General features: G+C 37.3%; 1 protein-coding gene across 2 annotated transcripts in view; it reads right to left on the minus strand.

The window, feature by feature from the left end:
• LOC122726734 (24-hydroxycholesterol 7-alpha-hydroxylase) overlaps positions 1 to 25,047 on the minus strand; it is a 121,174-nt gene that overhangs the window by 27,328 nt on the left and 68,799 nt on the right. The window contains exons 8-9 of one of the 2 annotated variants that reach the window (XM_043964642.1): positions 13,136 to 13,269; positions 5,234 to 5,359 (exon numbers count right to left, since the gene is read on the minus strand). In XM_043964642.1, coding sequence (XP_043820577.1) covers positions 5,282 to 5,359; positions 13,136 to 13,269 — 212 coding nt within the window. In that variant the 3' untranslated portion in view covers positions 5,234 to 5,281. Of the gene's footprint in view, positions 1 to 5,233; positions 5,360 to 13,135; positions 13,270 to 25,047 lie in introns of those variants that run through there. The other variant, XM_043964641.1, reaches the window with a different exon arrangement.

Consider the following 25,047-nt stretch of genomic DNA (forward strand, 5'->3'; position numbering starts at 1 on the left):
ACACAACTATCATGATTAGTCTTTATTTTTCTTTTTTAGTGAGGCAATTGGGGTTAAGTGACTTGCCCAGGGTCACACAGCTAGTAAGTGTTAAGTGTCTGAGGCCGGATTTGAACTCAGGTACTCCTGACTCTTGGGCCAGTGCTCTATCCACTGTGCCACCTAGCTGCCCCATGATTAGTCTTTAAAGCAACATTCTTTCAAACCTATGCAATCTATTAGTGCCCTCCATGAAGGTGTTGACCATAAGTATACCTTACCAAAAAAAATACTTGTGTTATATAATAATATTGCTTGCAATTCATCAATACCTAGTACCAGCAGCCTATGGCTACAAATATTCCTATTTTAAAAGGGAAGTTCACCATTTCTAGCCCCTGGAAAGGTCCTAGTAACCCCAGCTGGAGGTAATTTCTCCTATAGAATAAAATACTTAACACTTGTTACATCATGTTTCACAATTTCAGAAGTGGAATACTCAGGGATGTTCCTAGGCAAAATTTTAACAAGGATCGAGTCTGTGCTGGTATCTCCTACCCACTAGTGTCTTAGTGTATAACACTAAGTGTTTAACAGGGTATAGAGTCTAGTGTCTAGTGTATAACAGGGTATAGATCTGGAAGGAACCTAAGAGTTCATTTATTCCAACCCAATTTTTTTTTTTTTTTTGCAGGGCAATGGGGGTTAAGTGACTTGCCCAGGGTCACACAGCTAGTAAGTGTCAAGTGTCTGAGGCCGGATTTGAACTCAGGTCCTCCTGAATCCAGGGCCGGTGCTTTATCCACTGCACCACCTAGCCGTCCCCCAACCTTATTTTTTTAAGAGATGAGGAACCCAAGCCCGATTTGCCAATGGTTATACAGCTAATAAGTGTCTGATTGAGGTGGTAGTCGAACCCAGGTCTTTCTGACTCCCAAGTTCACCATTATATGCATAGGAATTCTTACCCTGCAGTCCACTGACCTCCAAAGATACTGGAGATAGATTTTACAGGGTCTGTGAACTCAGTTAAGAAAAAAAATATATCTTCATTTCAATAAAATTCATTTCCTTTTTAACCCAATATAATTTGTTTTATTAATTTAAAGACATTATTCTGAGGTGGGGCCCAAAGGTTTCACCAGGTGGCCAGAGGGGTCTGTAACACAATAAAAGGCTGGTACCTCCCACATTACACCATGTCTCCCACAACACAGCATCCTATTTCTCTCCCTTGCCTATTTCTCCTTTATCGTGTCCCCACAGTGGTACTTAATAGTCTCCCTCCCCAAATCCAAATGTGGGCTTGTTCTCTATCTTATTCTTTCAGGGCTGGAATGACAAGGCCAGTTCAATAAAGTATTCCATGCTTATGTACTATTGGGAAAGGATCGTAGGACAGTCCTATAACACAAGATTATCCAGGAGTGGAGAAAATCTTTTGACTTCTGTCTGTCCATTTGCTCATTCATTCATTCATTCGTTTATTCATTCATTCATCTATCTGTTTATTTGTCTATTTATTCATTTCTTTGTTCATTTATTCATCTATTTATTTATCTATTCATTCATTCGTTTGTTCATTTATTTTAGTAATCAGTGATTTTATTTATTGTGATGGCAGCTGCTTACTTTATCTTCATACAGAGTATCATGAGGCCAGCAGGAGATTGGCCTTGGTGGTAGCCATAGCCACCACTCCAGCCATAAGCATCAGTCTCACCAAAATCCTTTTTTGTTGCTATGTTGTTGGTTAAACACAAAATGAAATAATAATATCTTAGAGTTGGAAGGGAGGGGCTTTAAAAGTTCACAAGGTAGGCCATTACGTTTTTTGGGATAGTAACAATTATAAAATTAATACCATATAATATATATTATATATAATATTATATATTGGTATTATATAATAAATATAATACCAAGACACTTTTTATGGGGATAAATTCCTTCCATAGACTATCAGCTTCCTGAGAATAAGGACTGTTTATTGGCCATTCTTTGTATCTTCAGAGCTTAGCACAGTGCTTGGCATATAGTAGGCACTTGACAAATGCTTACTGACAATTGAGTGACTCACTGCCACGTCCTGAGAAAATCCAACTCTTCCTATAGAAACAGTGTTCCTTGTGATGAGCAAGCAATAAGGGCTAGCTAGTAGTAGTGAATCTTTTTTTTAATAATAAAGATTTTTATTTATAGTTTTGAGTTCCAAATTCTATACCTCCTTTCTTCCCTCCTCTTTCACCTCCCTGAGGCAGTAAGCAGTCAGACATGGGCTATACATGTACAACTATGTAAAACATTACCATATTGTACAAGATAACTTGAAAGGAAAAAAATGAAAGTAAAAAATAGCATGATTCAGTATGTGTTCAATCAATATCAGTTCTTTCTTTGGAGGTGGATAGTATGTTTCATCAATAATCCTTTGGAATTGTCTTAGATCATTGTATTCCTGAGAATAGTCATGTCATTCACCGTTCTTCATCCAACAATATTGCTGTCTCTGTGCACAATGTTCTCTTGGTTCTGCTGACTTCACTATACATCAGTTCATACAAGTCTTTCCAGGCTTTTCTGAAATCATCCTGCTTAATGATTCTTATAGCACAATAATATTCCATCACCATCATATACCACAACTTGTTCAGCCATTCCCCAAGTGATGGACATTCCTTTGATTCCCAATTCTTGGCTTCTACAACAAGAGCTTTTATAAATATTTTTGTACAAATATGTCTTTTTCTCTTTTGGGGGATGTCTTTGGGATATAAACCTAGCAGTGGTATTGCTGAATCAAAGGGTATGCACAGTTCTATATCCCTTTGGGCTTAGTTCCAAATAGCTCTCCAGAATGGTTGGATCTTTTCATAACTCCACCAAGAGTGGGATTAGTGTCCCAGCTTTCCCACATCCCCTACAACATGAAATATTTTCCTTTGTTGTCATATTTTCCAGATAGTAATGAATCTTACTCCTCTTCCCTCCCCAATCCCCCTTGTCCCCTATTACCTTTTTGTGGACTGAACTACTCCTCTCTTGAGGCATAACTTTCTAATCCTGTATTGTATAATGTCTCCTCAATGCCAGTTAAGACAGTTAGCTGCCCAGCCCCTGTTGTTTACTCATTTACTCAGGGATGTTCCAGAAAATGTATTCTTTCTACCCTATGAAGTTATTTAAAAGTCAATAACTTTTTCTGCTCTAGAAGTCACACGTTGATAAATATCAGACTTTGACATCTATGTCTTTCCCTTCTCCGGCTGCTTCCAATCACCCAAGTCAAGCTACATGAAAGCAATGGCACACAGATAAACTGCAATTTGTTGACGAACATCTTTATCCCATTTATCAAGTCAAGAAAATAAATGCAAGCAATAGCACTTACATTAACTACAATTTGTTGACAAATAGTTTTATCCCATTTACCAGGTCAAGAAAATAAATTAAACTAACTCAAAAGGGATAACCAGACTTTTAAAATAGATTATGTCTTCCATAGCCTGGGGAAGCAAAAGATTTGCAATCCTGTATTTCAGTCTCTAGGCAGAATGTGGAAAACGGACAAGGGAAGAAATGAAGAAGAGAATTCTGGGAGATCAGTATCCAATTCTGGCATCCTGATCTCCTTGGCCATAGCTAGAAAAGGCATTCCACACAATGGACCTTGAAATAATTGAAGGCAACAATCATATTCCCCACTGCCGTCTTCTTTTCTCTAAACCAAATCTAGTTAAGAGTTGATAAATGGAATAAAGCAATGTTGAAACTGCTTAGGTGAAAGACTCCTCTTTCAGCTAACTGGTCTCAAACTTAAACAGTACTTGTCCTCATAATCTTGGATGGATGGCACAACTAAGGGCCCAAGAAAGGAGGGAACAATAAGAGAAACATTATATTAACCTTAAAGAAGTCACTTAATATCTGTACCTCAGTTTTCTCCTGTCTATTGGGTAATAATAATTGCACAACTTACTTCACAGGAATGCTGTGAGTGTCAAAGGCAGGGGTGAAGAGGAAGGGCAGTAGTTGGCTCTGGGCCTTTTTGCAGAAACTCCTAAAGTCAAACAGTGGACAGCAGTGAAAGCACACTGTCAGCAAAAGCCACGTGGGAGCTGGAGGTGCAATGAGAACAGCTACAAGGTCAACAGCACCAGTAGGTCTATGAAAGTTTGGCTGTGCAGAAGACAAGAGATCATTCTGCTGCTGGTTTTTTTTTTTTTTTTTTTTCTGCTGCTGGTTTTTGCCAGAGGCCTGGCTGTTAGCTGCAAACAGGAAATGAAGAGATCATAGGTCTTGGTTTGAAGAGACCCATAAGGTCACCGAGTCCAACCCTCTCATTTTACAGGTGAGTAAACTGAGGCTTAGAGAAAGTGACTTGTTCAAGGTCCCAAAATTAAAAAAAAAATAAAGAGGGGGGCGCAAAATAGCCAAAAATAAGGTAAAGAAAGGATAAGGAAAAAGAAAGAAATAAGATGCTATCACCATGTCTACTCCACCTTCACTAAAGACTACAGTATTAGAGGCAGTATGGTTTAATGGGCCCATCTGGCTGGACTCTGGGTCAGGACTGAGTTCAAGTCTTACCTTTGACACATATAGGCTTTGTGGCCCTGAACAAGTCATTCCCTTTCTTAATGCATTCAGGCATGTATCAAGGCCTAAACTGCCTATCCAGATTAGTAGAGGGCATTTCCCTACTGTAGATCCTCCTATACTCATGAAATCACAAAAGAAGACAAAAAAATTTTAAAGAGGGGCGGGGTAGAAGGAGCCCTAAAGAATAGGACTTCTTAACTTTTTCTACTCATGACCGATTTTCCCTCAAGAAATTTTTACACAACCCCAGGTATATAGGTATATAAAATAGGTATACATAACCTCTTACTTCATGACCCCCAATTCAGTTATGCAACCCCATATGGGGTTGTGACCCACAGTTTAAAAAGATTTGCTATACAAGGAAGAATGGTTCTATAAGGGAAGGGTAGGAGAAAGAAGCCTTTCTGGGGAGGATTGATGAGAAGACACCAGAGTCAGAAAGTTCAGTCAGTCATTTTTCAGTCATGTCTGACTCTTCATGACCCTATCTAGGCTTTTCATGGCAAGGATAACTGGTTTTCCATTTCCTTTTCTAGCTTATTTTACAGATGAGGAAACTGAGGCAAAGAGGGTGAAGTGACTTACCTAGGGTCACACAACTAGTAAGTGTCTGAGCATGGATTTAAACTTAGGAAAATGTGTCTTCTTGACTCCAGGACTGGCACTCTATCCACTGCGCCATCTGGCTGCCCTGTAGTTATGAAGACCTGAATTTAAATACTCCTATTTCTGATAGGTGCTGGACAACTTGATCTCTAAGCCACAATTTTCTCATCTGTAAAATGGGATTAATAATAAAAATGAATCACGAGGAAAATAAAATGAGTAGAACATGATTAGCAAACTTTAGTTATACTAATTCAAGTTATAGTTATTATTATTATTACCTAAGGCCACAAGTCATAGCCAGAAGCTAGGATTCATATCTTTTGATTCCCTAACTTGGGAGTCATCTACTACACCACATCATTTAGCCTTGAGCTTATGAGAAATTTATATGTAGAATTTGTAGAGATCTTTTTGCTTGGTGGTGGGAAAGAATTTTAAAAATCTACAATGTATGGTTATTATTTTAAAACTATGAGTATGAAATGAGATAAGTATATAAACCCAGGAAAAAACTAAAAGCACTTTAGCAGTAAAAAAGTAGTATAATTACTCCATAATATAAAAAGTCTCAGTGTCGGTTGCTGTGATTGTTCCACTTTGGTTGAAATGACAAAATGATTCACAGCTTTAACACAGTGCCAGTCTCAAAAAACTTGCTCCACATAAATTTTGTAAAGGCATCATATAGCATTCACTGAGTTCACAGCATCTCAACTCAAAGGTGACACAATTTCTCAAAATAATTAATTTCAAAGCATCATCATCATCATTTTTTATCAGTTTTAGTTTCCTCCAGTTTAACCAAAATTATAACAGTCATAAGAACATTCAAGGGCTTCAAAAATATGGTAAATTACAGTAATAATTCTTAATCCTCCACTAAAATTCTACTCTGATGCCTTATCATAGCATGAAAGTGACCCTAGAGCTGGAGGTCTTTGACCTTCTTTTGTGTCATGGACCCCCTTGGAAGTGTGGTGAAGTCTATGGACCTCTTGTCTTGCTTTCATTTCAGTTAAGGGATTAGTGAAAATAAAGGTCTATTTTTCCCCATCCAAATTCAGAGACTCCTTGAAATGTATCCATGGCCCACTGGGGATTCCAGATTAAGAACCTCTAGTCTAGATTTTTCAGAGGTTGTGCCCGTAAACTCTGGCAGTCCTTACCAAGGGAGAGAAGCTTTGATTATGGGCCCAGCTACCAACTGTCATCCAAAGAATAATTCAGCTAAGGTTGGAAATGTTAACTCCCTAAAAGATTTGGGTTATGAACAGTCCTTCAGAAAGGGAACTCCAGCTCAGGCACAGCTACTTCGGGAAGCCCTTCCCGGCGACAACAACTAGTTTCCTGAGTATTTGACAAATGGAGCTGTAAGAGGAGCTGAATCTCACTCAAACAGATGAATTTTTTTTTCCCAGTGGGATATGTATTTAATAAAGACTAGTCAGTTCATAACTTGTACAAAAACTTCTAGATCAAGATAAATATGCAAATTTGTCAAAATTATACATACACACAAACATATCTTCCTCTCTCATATATGTATACATATTTATATGTATTGTGTGATTTAAAAAAAGGGGCTCCACCTGAGTGAATTGAGTGAGAATAAGAAACTGACTAAATTCCTACTTGGGGATGATTGGATGAAGGCCACACCTGGTCGGCCTTGAGTGACATGATGGTGTACTACTGACGTTGGCAGGGGACCATTCTCAACCAAGCAGCCTGAAGGACCTCCCCTTTGAGGGAGGGAGAGAGAAAGTAAGAAGTGACTGCTGGCTCATAAAGGCTCTTTTTCCTTTTGGTGAGCTTCAGAAGCATACCGGAGAAGGACTGCACAGCTGACTCTCACTGAAACTACGGGCCCCAGGTGGTGAGTTTGTGGAAGCGAGGCCAGCTCTTTGAGCTGGCTGAACTGGAAGCAACTTCAGGGTTTGAGTCAGTCTTTGATAGAGCTAGGGATCTTATTAGTTTTCTCTTCCCTTATTCCCTCGTCCCTGGCTTTATCAACTTTACCTTTGTTGTAAATTTTGTTCCCATTAATAAAACCTGGTTTGTTTGTGGAAAAGAGGCTGTTAATCTCCTTTCTTATTAGCCTGGGAGAAAAAACTAAAAAAAAGGCAGTTTGGAAGGGAGGAAACTTTGGGCCCAGAGGTCTCTCATTATTTTCTGAAGCCCAATATTGCGGCAAGCCACCCAATTAACTCTCCCCATAATAAATTTGGCGCTTACTGTTGAAAATATAATTTTTAACCATAAAGCAGACCAGGCAGGATGACATGCACCTGTAATCCCTGTTGTTACAGAGAGAGGCTGATGACTCTCTTGATGTCAAGGGTTCTGAGTTGCATTGGGCTAAAGCTGATCAGAGAGCTTCACTAAAGTCAGCATCAATATGGTGGCCTGGGGAGTGGGAAGTCACCAGGCTGCCTAAGGAGGGATCAACAGGTCCAGGCAGGAAACTGAGCAGATCAAAGTTTCTTGGGCAATCAGCAGTGGGATCTGACCCATGAATGGCTATGGCACTGCCAGAATGAAAGAGATAGGGAGACCTAATCTAAAAAAAAATAGGCAAATAAATCAACAAACATATAAATATATGAAAAAATGAATGGTCTCCTTTACTAAGGTTATGTGCTTTTAAAAAAAAATTATTTGCTACTACTGTATTTTCTAAAATTATAGATTGTTATTTATATATTAATTGCTATTGTGCCCATTTTGGCAGTAAGCATTTATTATTAATGAATATATATCAGCAAAATATTAGTAAAGTAATGACTGTGTGTCTCCCTAACTTCTCATAGTCTCAGGCCTTCATACCTACATAGTCCTAAGAGGAAGATTCCACATCAAGAGACAGCATTCAGAGTCAAGGGAGCAGGTCAAGGGAGCCAAGACAGCAGAAGCCTTGAATGGCCAAGGGTTTTATCCTCTTTTGATAGAAGTGGGTCATTATACATTGATCAAAGCTAATTGGTTAGCATCATTCAATTCCATTGGTTGACATGACTTGAGGGTGGTCCAAATTAAAATAAACTCTACCCAATGACATAATGGAAGAGACCCTTGCTGAAGGGCAAAGGGGAAGTCCAGTATCTAAGGTGTGGTTTAATCTCATCAATTCACTGAACTAGACAAAAGAATCAATCTCCATTTCTTTTGTTCCCTTGGGTTTGTCCCAGACAAGAGATGAACATTCTGGAGTTGGGGGGAGAGAAAAGACAAACTGATCTCTGGGTCCCCCCAAGAAATTCATTATTAATAATTATTTTCTCACAGTTACTATAGATGACTCCTCAGCTCCCCCTGGGACTTAGATAAAAAATTCATCTTATACATTCAGTTTTATTGCATATCATATGCTCCATTTGGGGTGTGCTACCCACTTTTTATATGTTTAAGATAGGCATGTCCCATCCTTTAACCCCAATTAATGTAACTAACAAGTTACCCTAAGACCTGATACCTTTACTGTGCTCAGCTAGGGGGCACAGTGGATGGATTACATGGCTTAGAGTCAGGAAGATTCATCTTCTTGAGTTAAAATCTGGTCTCAGACCCTTAACTCAAGTCACTTAACTCTATTTGCCTCAGTTTACTCATTTGTAAAATGAGCTAGAGGAGGAAATGGCAAACCATTTTAGCATCTTTGCCAAGAAAAGTCCAAATTGGGTCACAGAGAGTCAGCCATGACTGAAAAACAACTGAACAACAACAAAACCTTTAGGTGAGAAAGTCTCTGATTGAGTTAGAGCATCAAATCTATAAAATTGGTGTGAACAATTCTTAGACATGTATAGTAAATCAAACAAAGGTATAAACTAAATGTGAACAACTTAGTTAATCAAATTGGGAATTAAATAAATGCTTCACTCATTGTATTAAATCTGATGATAAAGTGTAATGAGATTGACTGAAAGAATTAGCTTTGATTCTGGGCCTGGTGGTTGTTGTCCTTCATTCTTGAAGAGGACCAAAATGACATCACTATGTTAGAGTCAAGTTACAGTGTGTCCGACTTGTGGTTGATCAATCCAATACAAACTCAGAATGTTCTACCACAGGTTGGGCACAAATAATCCATGTAAACATTCGGGTTGGATTCTCTAAATTTGAGCATCTTGCATTTCTTTTGAGCTACTTCAGTTCTGCTTTGCTCATAGAGCACAGCACCTTCTTTGATGTGGGAACACCATGCTGGGTGGTCCTGTGCCAGTGTCTCCCATGTCATGCAATCAAGTTCTTAAGAGAGACCTTGAGAGTGCCTAAGTACATAAGAAGAGATACTCATCAGAACCATTCTGGAAACTGCTCTGATAGTAAAGTTCTGGGGGTGCTTTGAGGAGATAGAATCCTTTTATTTGTACTAGAGGGAAGCAAGAGGGAGCAGAATGAGCCCAAAGTGAGTATAAAACTCCCCTAAGTCACCCACCCCCCATCCCTAACATTGACCATATCATTGGAGAAAATCGACTAGTGACACAGTAACAAATCCTCAGTTATCTAGGTAGCTCAATGGAGAGAGAGAGAGAGATGGACATTGAGTAAGGAAGACCTGAGTTCAAATCCTGCCTCAAAAACTTACTAGCTGAGTGATAATAGGAAAGTTGTTTAACCTCTAATTGCCTCAGTTTCCTCATCTGTTAAATGAGGATAACAAAAGCACCTACTTCCCAGGGTTGTTTTGAGGATAAAATGATTCAGTGTCTACAAATTACAAACCTTAAAGTCCTATATGAATGCTGGTTATTGTTATTCTTATCATCCTCTATTAAACAATGCATCCAGCCTGAAGCTAAGAGAGAACAAATTAGACATTGAGAGAAAGGTTCAGATTCAAGATGCTAAAAGGACTCTAAATTTTGAACCCCCACTGGAAACTACACACATCTCGGGAGAATCTCATGATACTCCACAAAAGGAGAAAAAGGGGGGGGGGTGCAGCTAGGTGGTGCAGTGGATAAAGCATTGGCCCTGGATTCAGGAGTACCTGAGTTCAAATCTGGCTCAGACACTTGACACTTACTAGCTGTGTGACCCTGGGCAAGTCACTTATCCCCCATTGCCCTGCCCCCCCCCCAAAAAAAAAAGGAGAAAAAGATTTCCATCTAACCAAGAACGGTCAGTTACCTCTTTGAATATCTGCATCAGCTTTGTAAGCTTGGACTCATTTTCCTCTGGACACTGAATTTAACTGTGGGAATGTATATTTCAGACTTTTTGGGGAAAAAAATCTACACCAACTATTTTTTACTATTTCACTTTGGTAAAAATCTGTTTCTTAAAAAAGCTAGTTAATTCTAGCTGACTAATTGATGTCAAGTGATAATCAATGAGGAATATAGCAATGAGGGATTTTTGAGTGATAGCACCACTCAGGGGGACCCCTTAGATCTCTGAGGGGAGAAGTATTTAACGACTCTCTAGGGCCCTGGCCTGCCAGTGGAGGTCAGAGTTGGAAGGCAGGCCTGGAGAGTAGTACATAAATCAGGGCATTTTAAATAGAATTCTACCCTATTGCTTACAAAAAAGATATCAGCTCAATCCAATGTTACATACATTGCTGATCGCTTTCCCAAGATCTGATGAGAACTGAGGGATAAGGAGGCAATATTATTTTTCTCCCCTTTCTACCAACATACAGAGGGTGGTGAGGTCTCAGTTGACAGTGCCAACATTGCCAGTATTGCCAGGGGTAGCTAAGAATGCAGCCTCCTCAAAGCCTGGTCACCTGGGGATATAGGTTTGTTTATTTGCTTGTTTTGGCAATGCATGAAACTATCTACGGAGGCATAAAGAGACAGCAATCTGCTATGACATGTACTTTTATACATATCCATAAAAATAAATTTATGAATGTTTTGCAGTATAATAATTTTCATTAATAATGTTCTACTATTTGCACAGAGCCTCCAGCTCCCCATTTTTTTCAAGGTAGGTTCTTTATATCCAAATAATTTTCTTTAGTCAATAATAAAAAAGAGAAAATTAATTGTTTAAAATCACATGAAAAATAAGCACTAGTATTTATGTAGGCTTAGCTGGAAAACTCTGCCCCAAACATTTATTATTCCATCTTAAAAACCTATCTTTCAATTACTCTTAATAACAGAGATTAGGTATTGCATCTAATAATTGTAACAATAAATGTTAATAATGATGATTTCCATTAATATAGCACTTTACACTTTTTCAAATACCTTCTTAGCAATTTAACGTTGCTTAAATTTAGGCAAACCTAAAATAGGTAGTGCCAATATTATTTTCCTCATTTTACAGATAAGGAAATTAAAACTCCAAGAAGCTAATTGATTTCTCTGAGAAAACACTGTTTCTAACTCTAAGTCCAATGTTCTTTCTAATTCATCAAATGACATGCATAGATTAAAACAAAACTGCATGGAGTTTTATCTTCTCCTTTCAGATTTATTAAGTAGTGAGCTTTTACTAATTTCAATTTTTCATCTGCATCCTTTTTTCTTTTTGCTACTATGAAATTTTCCTACTTGAAATTCCACTTCTCTTAAGTGATGCTTAAAAAGAAACAAAGAAGGGACAGCTAGGTGGTGCAGTGGATAAAGCACTGGCCCTGGATTCAAGAGTACCTGAGTTCAAATCCAGCCTCAGACACTTGACACTTACTAGCTATGTGACCCTGTGCAAGTCACTTAACCCCCATTGCCCCACAAAAAAAAATGCAAAAAAAAAAACAAAAAAAAAAAGAAAAATTAAGACTTCACCCATTTCAAGCCATATGGATAAGCCTCATATCCCAAAGAAATTCTTAATGGCAGTTTCATTCAGATATTGATTCAGCCACTATTTATTGAGCATCTGTTCTAGAAATTTACTATAGTGGTATGATTGTGGAATGGGGTTGGGGGACTTGCGAGTTGATGATCACCCTCAGTTTCCTCATCAGTAAAACAGAGATAATACTAGCTACCACAGAGACTGTAGTAAGGATCAAATTAGATAATGTATGTAAATCATTCTGCAATCAATTATATTTATTAATTCATTCCAGCTTCTCTCTCTATTCATTTTAGAACTGTAAGAAATCATTATTTCTCTCTTATATTAATAAACAGTTATTGAATTAAGAGTAAGGGTTTTCCCTTTCCTATTTCCTCATTCAGAAATTGGCTCCCATAGTTTATCCAGCAAGGCTTTGAAGGGCAGGGCTGATGATAAGATAAAATATTGGGGAGATGCACCCAACTGAGGAACCTTAGATTTCTTTTCTTTCCTTTTGTTTTGTTTTGTTTTCTTTTTTGCAGGGCAATGAGGGTTAAGTGACTTGCCCAGGGTCACACAGCTAGTAAGTGTCAAGTGTCTGAGGCCGGATTTGAACTCAGGTCCTCCTCCAGGCCGGTACTCTATCTACTGCACCATCTAGCTGCCCCCAGAACCTTTTTGATTTTTGATTTCATCAAAAGGTATAGAAAGTGGTGAATTCTAGACCATTGTGTTTTAGTTAGACATTTCTGGGTAGAAGTGGATTTCCACTTTTGTCTGGATTGACATAGACAGGGCAGGTAGTGTGGTACAGGTAAGTATCTCTGTCCAAGAATGAATGATCAGAGCCACATCCCCTACACCCTCATTGCAATAAGCCCACCTCTCATTGTAATATTCATTTTCTCATTAACCAATCAGAATTGATTTCTACCCTCAGGAATACCCACTCTTCCAAGGGCACATAAGCATTAAGTGGGTTGGATGAGGTTGTTTTATGAGAGACATAAAAAATGACCATCATTTTATTAATTACTCATGAGTCATAATTAATAAAATGATTAATTACCCAGAAATAATGTCTCTTAAACATTTTTATACATCACAGAACATAAGAATACGTGAGATGCTACAAATATAAAATCTGACATGTTTTCTTCTAGAATACTAGTTACTATTAGATCAAATAAAAACTCACCAAAATCTTCACTGGCCCTATCACTTTCCTTATGATTATGCCAGGGGCAACTAAGCGAATGGTTTCCAAAACACACCGTTTAATTAGTGGAAGTTTCTTCAGGTCATTTTCTGAAATTTCCATTTTATTTTTACCTGTGGAAAAAAAAGTAAAAAGATCACAGTGGAATGAAAAAGATTTAGGAAAGCAAATTTCTATGAGCTTAACAACACTGAAGGGTAAATCCTACTTCAAATAACTATATTTTAACACTGGTGTTATTGTTGTTGTTATGTCATTTTCAGTCATAGCCTACTCTTTGTGATCCCATTTGGAGTTTTCTTGGAAAAAAAACCAGTGGAGTGGTTTGTCATTCCCTTCTCCTGATTTTCATACTGGCTACATGCCAAATCAAATAAGAATTCAGCCTTTTCTTTATTCATTTTCTCAAGTAGTTCACAATCAAAAATTGCCTAAAGATCTGGAAAGCAATTTACATACATTATCTCATTTGATCCTGACAACACCCCAAGGAGGTAAAGGCTATTAATGTCCTTATTTTACAGATGAGGAAATTGGAGCTTGGAGAATTTAAGTAAATTGCCCAGAGTTACATAGGTCATAAGTGCTAAGGCAGATTTTGAATCCAGGTCTTCCTGATTTCAAGACTGGCCTTCTATCCAACATGCCGGTCAGAAAAAATAATGTAATAATTATTCTAAACAAGGTACAAAAGAGTTGACTGGTCATAATAGAAACAAAACAAATACTGGGCCTAGCCTTATAAAATCATACCATAAGCTGTACTGGTTATCTTTAGTATGACTCAGTCTCTGTGCTATAAGGTCACCAGAATGTAGCCAGTTAGAAATGTGTTCAGTGGTGAATTATTTCTTCTCCTCATTCTAGCTTCTCACACCATCCTAGGAAGGGTTAATGGGATTGGCAACAGCAGCATGAAGAGGGTGAGAAGACTCCTGCCTCTCTCTTGTCACCACTCCACCCTGCTTTGTCCCTGAATACTCTATCATCCCTTTCAGAAGGTCCAAAAATAGCACCAAGAAATCATTAAGTGACACATTCATTCCATCTGGAATGTCACCTTTGAATGAAGGTACTTCGATGCTTTCTTGACTTGGGGCCCATGTATTATTTAATACTTATAATGTCAGCTACTTGAAAGAAAGATTTGAATCAAGCCTCCCCAAACCCTCAGGTCCCTTCAGTCAAAATAAAATGGAAATCTGGGGCAATGATGCAGGTAACAGGCAAAAAGGCTGGGGCTTCTGACCTGAATTATTTGGACAGCTGCCTTAGCTTTTGATCTTATTTTGGTCACAGAAGTTCAGCAAATGCTAAATAATTGTATTTGTTAAATAAGAACTACCAGTTTTACTTTTATCCTCACTAGTCAACAATGTTGGGATTTAGTAATTACAAATGGGGGAGTAGGAGGTGGGGTGGGAATAGGATCATATTTTCCTTTAGTTTTTTTGGGGTTTTTTGTTGTGTGTGTTTTTTTTTAGTGAGGCAATTGGGGTTAAGTGACTTGCCTAGGGTCACTCAGCTAGTAAGTGTTAAGTGTCTGAGACAGGATTTGAACTCAGACTCCTGACTCCTGGGCCGGTGCTCTATCCACTGTGCCACCTAGCTGCCCCTCCTTTAGTTTTTAAAAAGAAGGCATGTTGCCCATGTGTGGGGCTCTATAACTTCACTCTGTTTAAGTGGGCAGGTTCACAGGATCAAAGAATTGCAGATAGAAGGGACTTTAGAGGACATGGAGTCCAGCCTTCTCACTTCACAAAAGTGAAAACTGAGGCCCAGAGAGGTTAAGTAATTTGTTCAGAGTCACACAGGTAGTATCTGAGGGAGGATTCAAACTCAGGTCTTCCTGATTCCAAGTCCACCTAGCTGCATTTCATCACCACTACCACCACCACCACAAAGGGTGGGGTAGGGTGGGAGAATATTTCCTGGGAGTTCCTGACTGTGAATAGGCACACAGTTCCTACTGGTACAGAACAACTTAGATCGCTTGGTAAACCTGAGCATAGGGATTTATGTTCCTATCAGAATAACCCCAGAGGCACTGGTTATATCCACTGAGGGATACATAGTAATCTCAATATCACAGGATACCTAATCCATTCATTTCTTTAGCTGCAGATATAGATTCCATTTCTGATGCTTTAGTCTTCACCTCATTTGCTTTAAAACAGAATGTGATATAGATAGGTAGATAAATAGATATAGATATAGATATACACACATATATGTAAATTGTATATGTGTGTATAAATGTACACACATGTACATATATGCACATGTTTTAATATTTCCTAATTATATGTACATTTTTAATAGTCATTTAAAATTCTTTTGCGTTCTAAATTTGCTTTCTCCTATGATTCTCCACTCCCTGGAAAGGCAAGCAATAAGTATCATTTATATAAATGAATTTAAGAAAGATATAGTTCCATATTAGCCATGTTGCAAAAGAAAACACAGATGAAAAAATTTAAAAAAACTTTTAAAGTATTCTTCAATTTGTATTCAGAGTTCACCAGTTTTCTTTCTGGCATTGGATAATATTTTTCATCATGGGTCTTTTGGAATTTTCTTGGATCATTGTCTTGATCAGAGTAGCTAAGTCTTTCACTGTTGATCATCCTTAAAACATTACTGTTTCTGGGTAAAATGTTCTCCTGGTTCCACTAATTTCACTTTGCATCAATTCATATAAGACTTCCCAGGATTTTCTGAAACTATCCTGCTCAGAATTTCTTGGAGTACAATAGTATTCTATCATATCATATACCGCATGATTTGTTCAGCAATTCCTTAACTGATGAGGGTCCTTTCAATTTCCAAACTTTGCCACAACAAAAAGAGCTGCCGTGAATATTTTGTATAAATAGGTCTTTCCCCCCTTTATTATCTCTTTGGGATACGGACCTAGTAGTGGTATTGTTGAGTCAAAGGGCATGCAGAGTTTTATAGCCCCTTAAAGAGGTATAGTTCCAAATTGTTTTACAGAATGGTTGGACCAATTCACAATTCACAATTTCATAAATAGTACACTGGTAAAATCATGAAATCCTGATTCTCCCCAAGACCCCTCCAAATGCCTTTAAATAATGACTTAAAATAAATTCCAGAGCAGCTGAACCCACAAAAAGATGTGGTCAAATTTTTTTCTAGTCCCAAACAACTTGGAAGATCGGCAAGAAAGGTCTGTTGTACCAGGGTGAGAGTGGAGCACAGTGGAGCACAGGCCATGCCAGGACAGACAGGTCCCAGCACACCAGGAGCAGGTCTTGGGGGTGTCTGAATCAATGGTAGCAGCAAGGTGTTTCCAGACCCCTCAGCCCATGAATGGTAAAAGGGGTCAGACAACTGGACAGAAGGAGATTACAGGGATATATTTGCTGATATCAGGGGAAGGATTCTGTTGCATTGCTCATATTTGGATCTGGATTTCAGTTCTGGCTGGCAGTACCAGAACAAGGAAGAGCACTAGCACACAAGAGTTTGCAGCCACAGGGAAATGAGGACCCTGGTCAGAGTTCCAGGTGTGTGTGCTCACTCACAGACCTAAGCACAGGCCACGAGAGTAGTAAACACACCTCTCCCTAGATCATACCACCTTGAAAGAACCAAAAAATTTACAGGTTTCCAAAATTTTGAAAATCAAGAGAGGTAGGAAAAAAACTAGAAAGAGAAATTATAGTGATTCAAGAAAATCATGGGGGGAAAAAAAGTCAAAAGTTTGATAAAGGAGACTAAAAAAAAACATGAAGAAAATAACACCTTAAAAACCAGATTAGGCCAAATGGTAAAAGAGGCACAAAAATCCAATGAAGAGAAGAATGCTTTGAAAAGAACTGGCCAAATTGAAAAGGAGGTACAAAAGCATACTAAAGAAAATAATTCCTTAAAAATTAGAATTGGGCAAGTGGAAGGTAATGACTATGAGACATCAGGAAACAAGAAAATGTGAAATATCTCACTGGAAAAACAACTGACCTGGAAAATAGATCCAGGAGAGATAATTTTAAAAACTTTGGACTCCCTGAAAGCCATGGTCAAAAAAAGAGCCTAGACATCATCTTTAAAAAAAATCATCAAGGAAAACTGCCCTGATATTCTAGAATGAGAGGATGAATTAGAAAGAGAAAGAATTCACCAATCACCTTATTTGGGGGGGGGATGATGGGGTAGGGTGGGGCAATGAGGGTTAAGTGACTTGCTCAGTGTCACATAGCTAGTAAGTATCAAGTATCTGAGGCCAGGTTTGAACTCAGGTCCTCCTGAATCCAGGACTGGTGCTTTATCCACTTAACCACCTAGCTGCCCCACACCAATCACCTTCTGAAAGAGATCCCAAAATGAAGACTCCCAGGAATATTATGGCCAAATTCCAGAGCTCCCAGATCATGGAGAACAGACTGCAAGCAGCCAAAAAAATAATTCAGATATCATGGAGTGACAGTCAGGATAGCACAAAATTTATCAGCATATACATTAAAGGACTAGAGGACTTGGAATACAACATTCCAGAGGTCAAAAGAGTTATGATAACAACCAAGAATCACCTATCCAGCAAAACTAAGTTTAATCCTTCCGGGGGAAAAAATGGACAATTAATGAAATAGAGGACTTTCAAGTATTTGTGATGAAAAATCAGAGCTGAATATAACATGTGACTGTAAAATACAAGACTCAAAAGAAGCTTAAAAAGGTAAATAGGAGGGGGCAGCTAGCTAGGTGGTGTGGGGGCAACTAGGTGGTGCAGTGGATAAAGCACCAGCCCTGGATTCAGGAGGACCAGAGTTCAAATGAGGCCTCAGACACTTGACACTTACTAGCTGTGTGATCCTGGGCAAGTCACTTAACACTCCTTGCCCCTCCAAAAAAAAAAAGGATAGAGAAATCATAAGGGATTCAATAAGGTTAAACTGTTTACATTACTAAATGGGAAAATTATCATTATAACTCCTAGAAACTTTCCCATTATTAGGGGAGTTAAAAAGGCATATACATAGACAGAAAGCACAAGTGTGAGTTAAATGTAATAGAATGATTATTTTTTAAAAAGTAAAATTAAGGGTTGAGAAAAAAGAATGCACTGGCAGAAGGGGAAAGGGAGAGCTAGAATGGAGTAAATTATCTAACATAAAAGATCCAAAAGAGATTCTACAGTAGAGGTGAAGATGGAAGAAGGGAAGAGGGAAGCATGTGAACCTTACTCTCATCAGAATTGGTTCAAAGAGGGAATAACATACACAGTCATTTGGATGTAGAAATCTATTTTACCATACAGAAAAGTGGGAGGGAGAGGTGATGAGGGAGAGGGTGCTGATAGAAGGAAGGGCAGATTAGGGGAGGCAAAAGTCATAAACAAAACATTTTTTTGAATGGACAGGGTTAAAGGGGAGGGGGGCGGAGAGAATAAATGGGGAAAATGGGATGGAGGGAAACATGTAATTGGTAATCATTACCATGAAAAAAACATTCACAAGTTTCTCTGATAAAAATCTAATCTCTCAAATATGTAGAAAACGGAGTCAAATTTATAATTATAATTAAGGGGGAGGAGAGAACTCAAAATGTTGATAAACAGAATGTTAAAATTGTTTTTCCATGTAATTGGGAAAATATACATAAAAAAGAGAAAAGAAAGAGATTGTGTCTGAGAAACAACTAAAAACTGGATCAAAAAGAGACTAGAACATGTGAAATACATATCCAAGCCAAAAAAAAAACAAAACCCCACAAAAATAAATGTTTTATGCATTATATTGTAAAATGACAAGATGATTTTCCTCTAGGTCCTGACTTGATAAAAAGGTATTGGCTGATTATATTTTGTTTAAAATACAAAAGAAATAACATTTCTATTTCATTCATATATTCTTTGGAATATATAGCACTTTAAGGCTTACAAAGAACTTTATACATACATGTTGACTCATATGATCCATACAACAACTAGGTGACGTAAGTTCTATTGTTTTACACATGAGGAAACTGAGGCAAAGAGAGGCCAAGTGACTTACCTGGGACACACAGCTAATAAGTGTCATGAGGCTAGATTTGAACTCAGGTCTTCCTACTTCTTGTATCTCTTTCTACATGCTAGCACTTACTAGCAGTCAATATTAGTAAACAATTTGATTTATATTTCTTATATATTCACCACATTTTTATAGAAATACTCAAGAAAAATATATAGTTTTCTTGTGATTCTAGAGTATTTTATATATTAACAGAATATTATTAACTTAAGGCTGACTACAATTCAATATAATTTGATTCTATTTAATGAGTATTTATTGAATGCCAATTAAAAAGACAAAAATGAAACTCTCCTTCCTTTTAAGGGTCCCTCTTTCTACTGTGGGTAGGGAACAATATGTCCACAGATAAGGAAAAATAAAACATAAACAGACTAAATACAAAATATTCTGAGGGAGGACACTAAAAAATTGGTGACATCAGAAAAAGCTTTGTGGAGGATGTGAGAACTTTGTTCTGCTCTGAAGGAAGCTTAGGGACTCAATAAGGATCAAAAAATCCCCCAGTATATTTCACATCATTCTAATTTAGCTGTGATATTATGAATAACAAGATCCCTCATATATGTTCTTAGTCACTTACCAAGACCCAGGCAGTGTCATCCTTTTAACAAACACTTAACGAGCACCTACTGTGTAAGGAATGGGGTTAGTAGCTAGGAGTGCAGAAACAGTTTAACATAGGATGCTCTCAAGAAGCTTGCAATCTAATAGGGAGTAGGGATGGAGAAGACAGGGACACAAAGTTACAAAGGACTATGTAGTATAGCACTATGAGAAAGTTCAGGGAGACATCACTCCCAGTTTTGATGGAGTGGGGGAAGGACAGTAAGAGGAGGTTTTATGAAGGAGATACCACCTAAGTTCAGCCTCAAAGGAAGGAAGAAATTACTGAAATGGATAACTATTGGGAAGAAGTTCATGGTGGGCATAGGAGGCAGCAGAAACAAGTGAAAGGAGATGAGATAAAAGGATTAAAATATGGAAAGGAGAGTACATACAATACATTATTAATATTACCATGAAATGACACTAGCTGAGTGATGTTCTATAGGGCATATCTGTACATTAATCAGATTCACCAAATAATTACTCAGTCTTCATTAAATCTTGCCCCTGTTGATGCACACTTGGGGCACAAAAATGGCCTTTCTGTGCCAAAAAAAAAAAAAAAGCTTAGATAAATATAATCATTAAAAAAATGTCATCTTCCCTTTGAAGGATTTTTCAAGGACTCTCATTGACTATTAGAATCATGTGAATTAAATCAATATTGTGTATTATATAATAAATATTGTGTTCAAGATACTATGTAATAAAAAGCTAAAGGATTTATGTAGAAAACTGTATAAATTAAAGACTGAACATGTTGAAAAATAAAATACATTGTCTCTTCAAAATCGAATGCTATGGGAAAGAGTGCAATTTTATTAAAGAATAAAAAGCTGAGGGGGAAAAATCCTGATGTGAAATTGTGGCAGATTTTCCAAATATCTTTGAGTGAATGCTTCTTTTTATTATGACTTTTAGAAATGGCTTGGTAACTACACTGTGCATATTTCAATGCACATCTGCGGTCTGGACCTCTAATGTTTTGTGCCTAAAATTAGAATACTGAGCTTGAAAGAGTGCCAAGGTAATCATGAAAAGAGCTATAGCCTAAAGGAGATCAGGCCCAGGATGGAATACAGACCAGGAAAAGAAACTGTGGATGATGAGTATGGGTAAAGAAACCATCTGTTTAACTCCTGGCAGAAATACAATAAAGCTCAAAGTCTTACGCTGGAAGAAGAAGTATATAGTAGAAAACAAAATGAGACTGTGGCATTAGGAATAATAAAAAATATCACACCTAGAATATTATGAACAATTCTCATAATCAGAGCTTATAAAAATAATACCTTACCTTTGTATAGCATTTGACAGTTTTTCAAAGCTTTTTAAAAAATATATCATCTCATTTGATCCTTTTAATAATGCTTTAAGGTAGAGAGGGCAGGTATTATCATCCATTTTACAAACAGGAAAAATGAAACTCAGAGGTGTTGTGACTTTTCCTAAAATCACACAGTTAGTAAGGGATGGGGTCACACTAAAATCCAAGGTCTCTCCCCTTCAGATTTGTGAAAACTCAATCTCTCATCTCTGTACCTTGGCACTGGCTTTGCCTCATGCCTGGAATACTCTTCCTCCTCGTGTCTATCTCCTGGAAGCCCTGGCTTCCTTCAAGATTCAGCTCAAGTCCTACTTTTTACATTATAATATATGTGATACATGTGGTTTATACTATATATATTCATACATATACACATATTTACATTGATACACATTATAGAGATGGTTAGTAATACATATATATGTAGTACAACAAGTTATAAGATATATATATACACAGTATATATATGTATATACTAATGCTGTTCCTGTAAAGATTATATTGTATTGGTTTGTATGAATATATACATATATATGTATAAACATATATATGAACATATTAATACATATATTTGTATAAACCAATATGTGTGTATGTATAAATATATGAATAAATATTCATACAAACATATATTTTTATAAACAAATACGTGTATGCATATATAAACACACATACATACACGTGTATATACATGTACACATACACACATATGTATTTGTTCAAACCAATACAAGGTAAGCTTGATGGCAACAGCATTAGTATATACATATACATGTATGTCTCTATATATACATACACACACACATATATATACACACACACATACACATATATTTTCTTCCTTTTTAGAATGCTGATTCCTTCAGGGTGGGGATTCTTGTTTTTTTCTTTGTACTATCATCTTCAAGCAAAGTACTTGGCATGCAGTAGGTGTTTAATAAATGCTGATTGCTTTATTAGTGTATAATAAAACACATAAACACACGCACATATATACATATACACACATACATAAATACATACACATATAAATTACAATTGTGGCTGTTAGCAAAAAGGGCTTATTGGTACAATAGGCGATAATGACAAAATTAATATATGAGGTACTATGACTATGACTAAAGTATAAAACAAGAAGATTAGCTATAGTGAACAATCATCCTTCAATCTGGCACAACTAATGGAAATAATGGCTCTTCTGTAACTGGCTAAAAACAAAAAACAAGCCCTCAAAGGTTACTTGAAAATTACTTTTAAAAAGAATACTGCTGCCTTTCCAGTAAAATCTTGGATAAGGTGAGGGTGTCCATTATAATCATTACCATTTGATATGGTTTAAGAAATTCTAGCTATAACAACTTGAAAAATAAAAAAGAAAGCAAGGCAATCAGCATGGGAAATGAAATAAACAAAACTATCACTTTTTGGATATGCTATGATAGTCCAAAATTAATTGAAAAAATTAATAGTTTAAGTAAAGCTGTAGAATAAAAAAATAAATGTACAGAAGTCTTCAGGCAAAAGGTTGGGGAACAGTCAGAGAAAACACCCAGAGCTGAGAGATCAAGTGTCTTCTTCATGTATAGCCAGTAGGACAGTGTCATTTTGTATTTTTTTCCTGGAGTCAGTAAGAAGGTACTGGAGTTTATTGAGTAGGGGAGTGACATGAACAGACCTGTATTTTCGGGAAATCACTTTGAGGGCTAAAGGGAAGAGGGATTGGAGTAGGAAGAGACTTGAGTCAGGCAGACCCTTCAGCAAGTTATTGTAATAATCCAGGAGAAGGATAACAAGGACTAGATAAAGATAACTAGTACTAGAGGAGTGGCACTGTCAGAAGAGAAGGTGGCATAACAGAAATTGCAATGGTAAAATCAGCAGGTGTTGACAATACATTGGATGTGGAGGGATGAGAGATAGTGAGGAATCCAGCACTCCTAGATTGTGAGCCCAAGGGACTGGGAAGATAACATTGCCCTCTATGGTAATGGGGAAGGTAGGAGACAGGGAGGGTTTAGAGGGAAAGATAATAAGTTCTGCTTTGGACATATATAGTTTAAGATGTCCACTGGATATCTAATTCAAGATGTCTGAAAGGCAGTTAGAGATATGAAACTGGAGATCGGTAGATCTGAGAAACATCCAGAAAACAGTGACAATTAAATCCAAGTGAGTTGAGCTCACCAAGTGAAGTGGTAAAGAGGGATAAAAGAAAAGGGCCTAAGAACTCTGGGGGATAGCTATTGTTAGAGTGAATGATCTAGAAGAGGATCCCAACTGTGGAGACAAGATGACAGACCCATCTCATCTCTTCCAGAATTCCCCTCCAAAAACCTTTAAAATAACCCCTCAAATCAAATTTTGTAGCAACAAAGCCAACAAAAGGTCAGAGTGAGACATTTTTCCAGCTTAAGTCAACTGAAGGGGTTGGCGAGAGGGATCTATAACATCAGGGTGGGAGTCAGCTCAGAGTACAGCAGCACACAGGTCATGGACCTCAGAAGTGGATGCAAAAACAGTTAAGGGGATTGGACAACTTGTCAGAAACAGATTACAGGGGACTGTATGCTGGCACTGGGTGCAGCTGGTATTACCTGGCAAATGTAATTCTGGGTCATAATTCCAGTGCATAGAGTATAAAAGAATAAAAATAATGAAGAAATAACACCTTAAAAAAAACCAACAGAAGAAGCCTAATAAAGGAGCACAAAAATTCATTGAAGAAAAGAACTCCCCTAAAAGCAGAATAGACCAAATGAAAAAAAGAGGTAAAAAAGCTCACTGAAGAAAATAATTCCTTAAAAATCAGAATTGGGCAAATAGAACCTAATGACTCCATGAAACAATAAAACAAAGTCAAAAGGATGGAAAAAAATTGAAGAAAATGTGAAATATCTCATAGGGAAAACTATTCACCTAGAAAACAGATCAAGGAGAGGTAATTTTTTAAATTGTTGGACTACCTGAAAGCCATGATTTTGAAAAAAAGAACCTAGACATCATATTTCAAGAAATTATAAAGGAAAACTGCCCTGGTATCTTAGATCTTAAAAGTAAAACCAAAATTGAACGAATCTACCAATCGTCTCCTGAAAGAGATCCAAAAATGAAAACTCCCAGAAATATTATAGTCAAATTTCAGAGCTCCCAGTTCAAGGAGAAATATTACAAGCAGCCAGAAAGAATTAAAATATCATAGGCTCACAAGTAAGTATCCCACAAGACTTAGCAGCTTCCATGTTTTTGTTTTTTGTTTGTTTGGTTTTTTTACATATAAGGTATTTTTTTTCCATTACATGTAAAGATAGTTCTCAACTTTTGTTTATACAAGCTTTACAATTTCAGATTTTTCTCCCTCCCTCCTTCCCCTCCCTTCCCCCTCCCCTAGACAGCAGGTAATCTGATATAGGTTATATCTCTATATCTCTATACATATACATATAGATATATATATATACACACACATATACACACATAATAACATTAATCCTATTTCTGCATTAATCATGTTACAAGAGAAAAAATCAGAGCAGTGATGCAAAACCTCAAAATAAAAAAAAAAACAGCACCCAAAACAAAAAAAAATAGTATGGTTCAATCAGCATCTATACTCCACAGTTTTTTTTTTTTCTTGGATTTGGAGATCCTCTTCTATCATGAGTTCCCTGGAACTCTTCTGTACCATTGCACTGGTGAGAAGAATATAGTCCATCACAGTAGGTCAACACTCAATGTTGATGATACTGTGTACAGTGTTCTTCTGGTTCTGCTCATCTCACTCATCATTAGCTCACATAAGACCCTCCAGGTTTCTCTGAACTCCTCCTGCTCATCATTTCTTACAGCACAATAGTATTCCATTGTATTCATATACCACAACTTGTCCAGCCATTCCCCAATTGATGGGCACCCCCTCAACT

This window comes from Dromiciops gliroides, chromosome 4 (assembly GCF_019393635.1).
Source record: "Dromiciops gliroides isolate mDroGli1 chromosome 4, mDroGli1.pri, whole genome shotgun sequence".
Classification (NCBI taxonomy): Eukaryota; Metazoa; Chordata; class Mammalia; order Microbiotheria; family Microbiotheriidae; genus Dromiciops; species Dromiciops gliroides.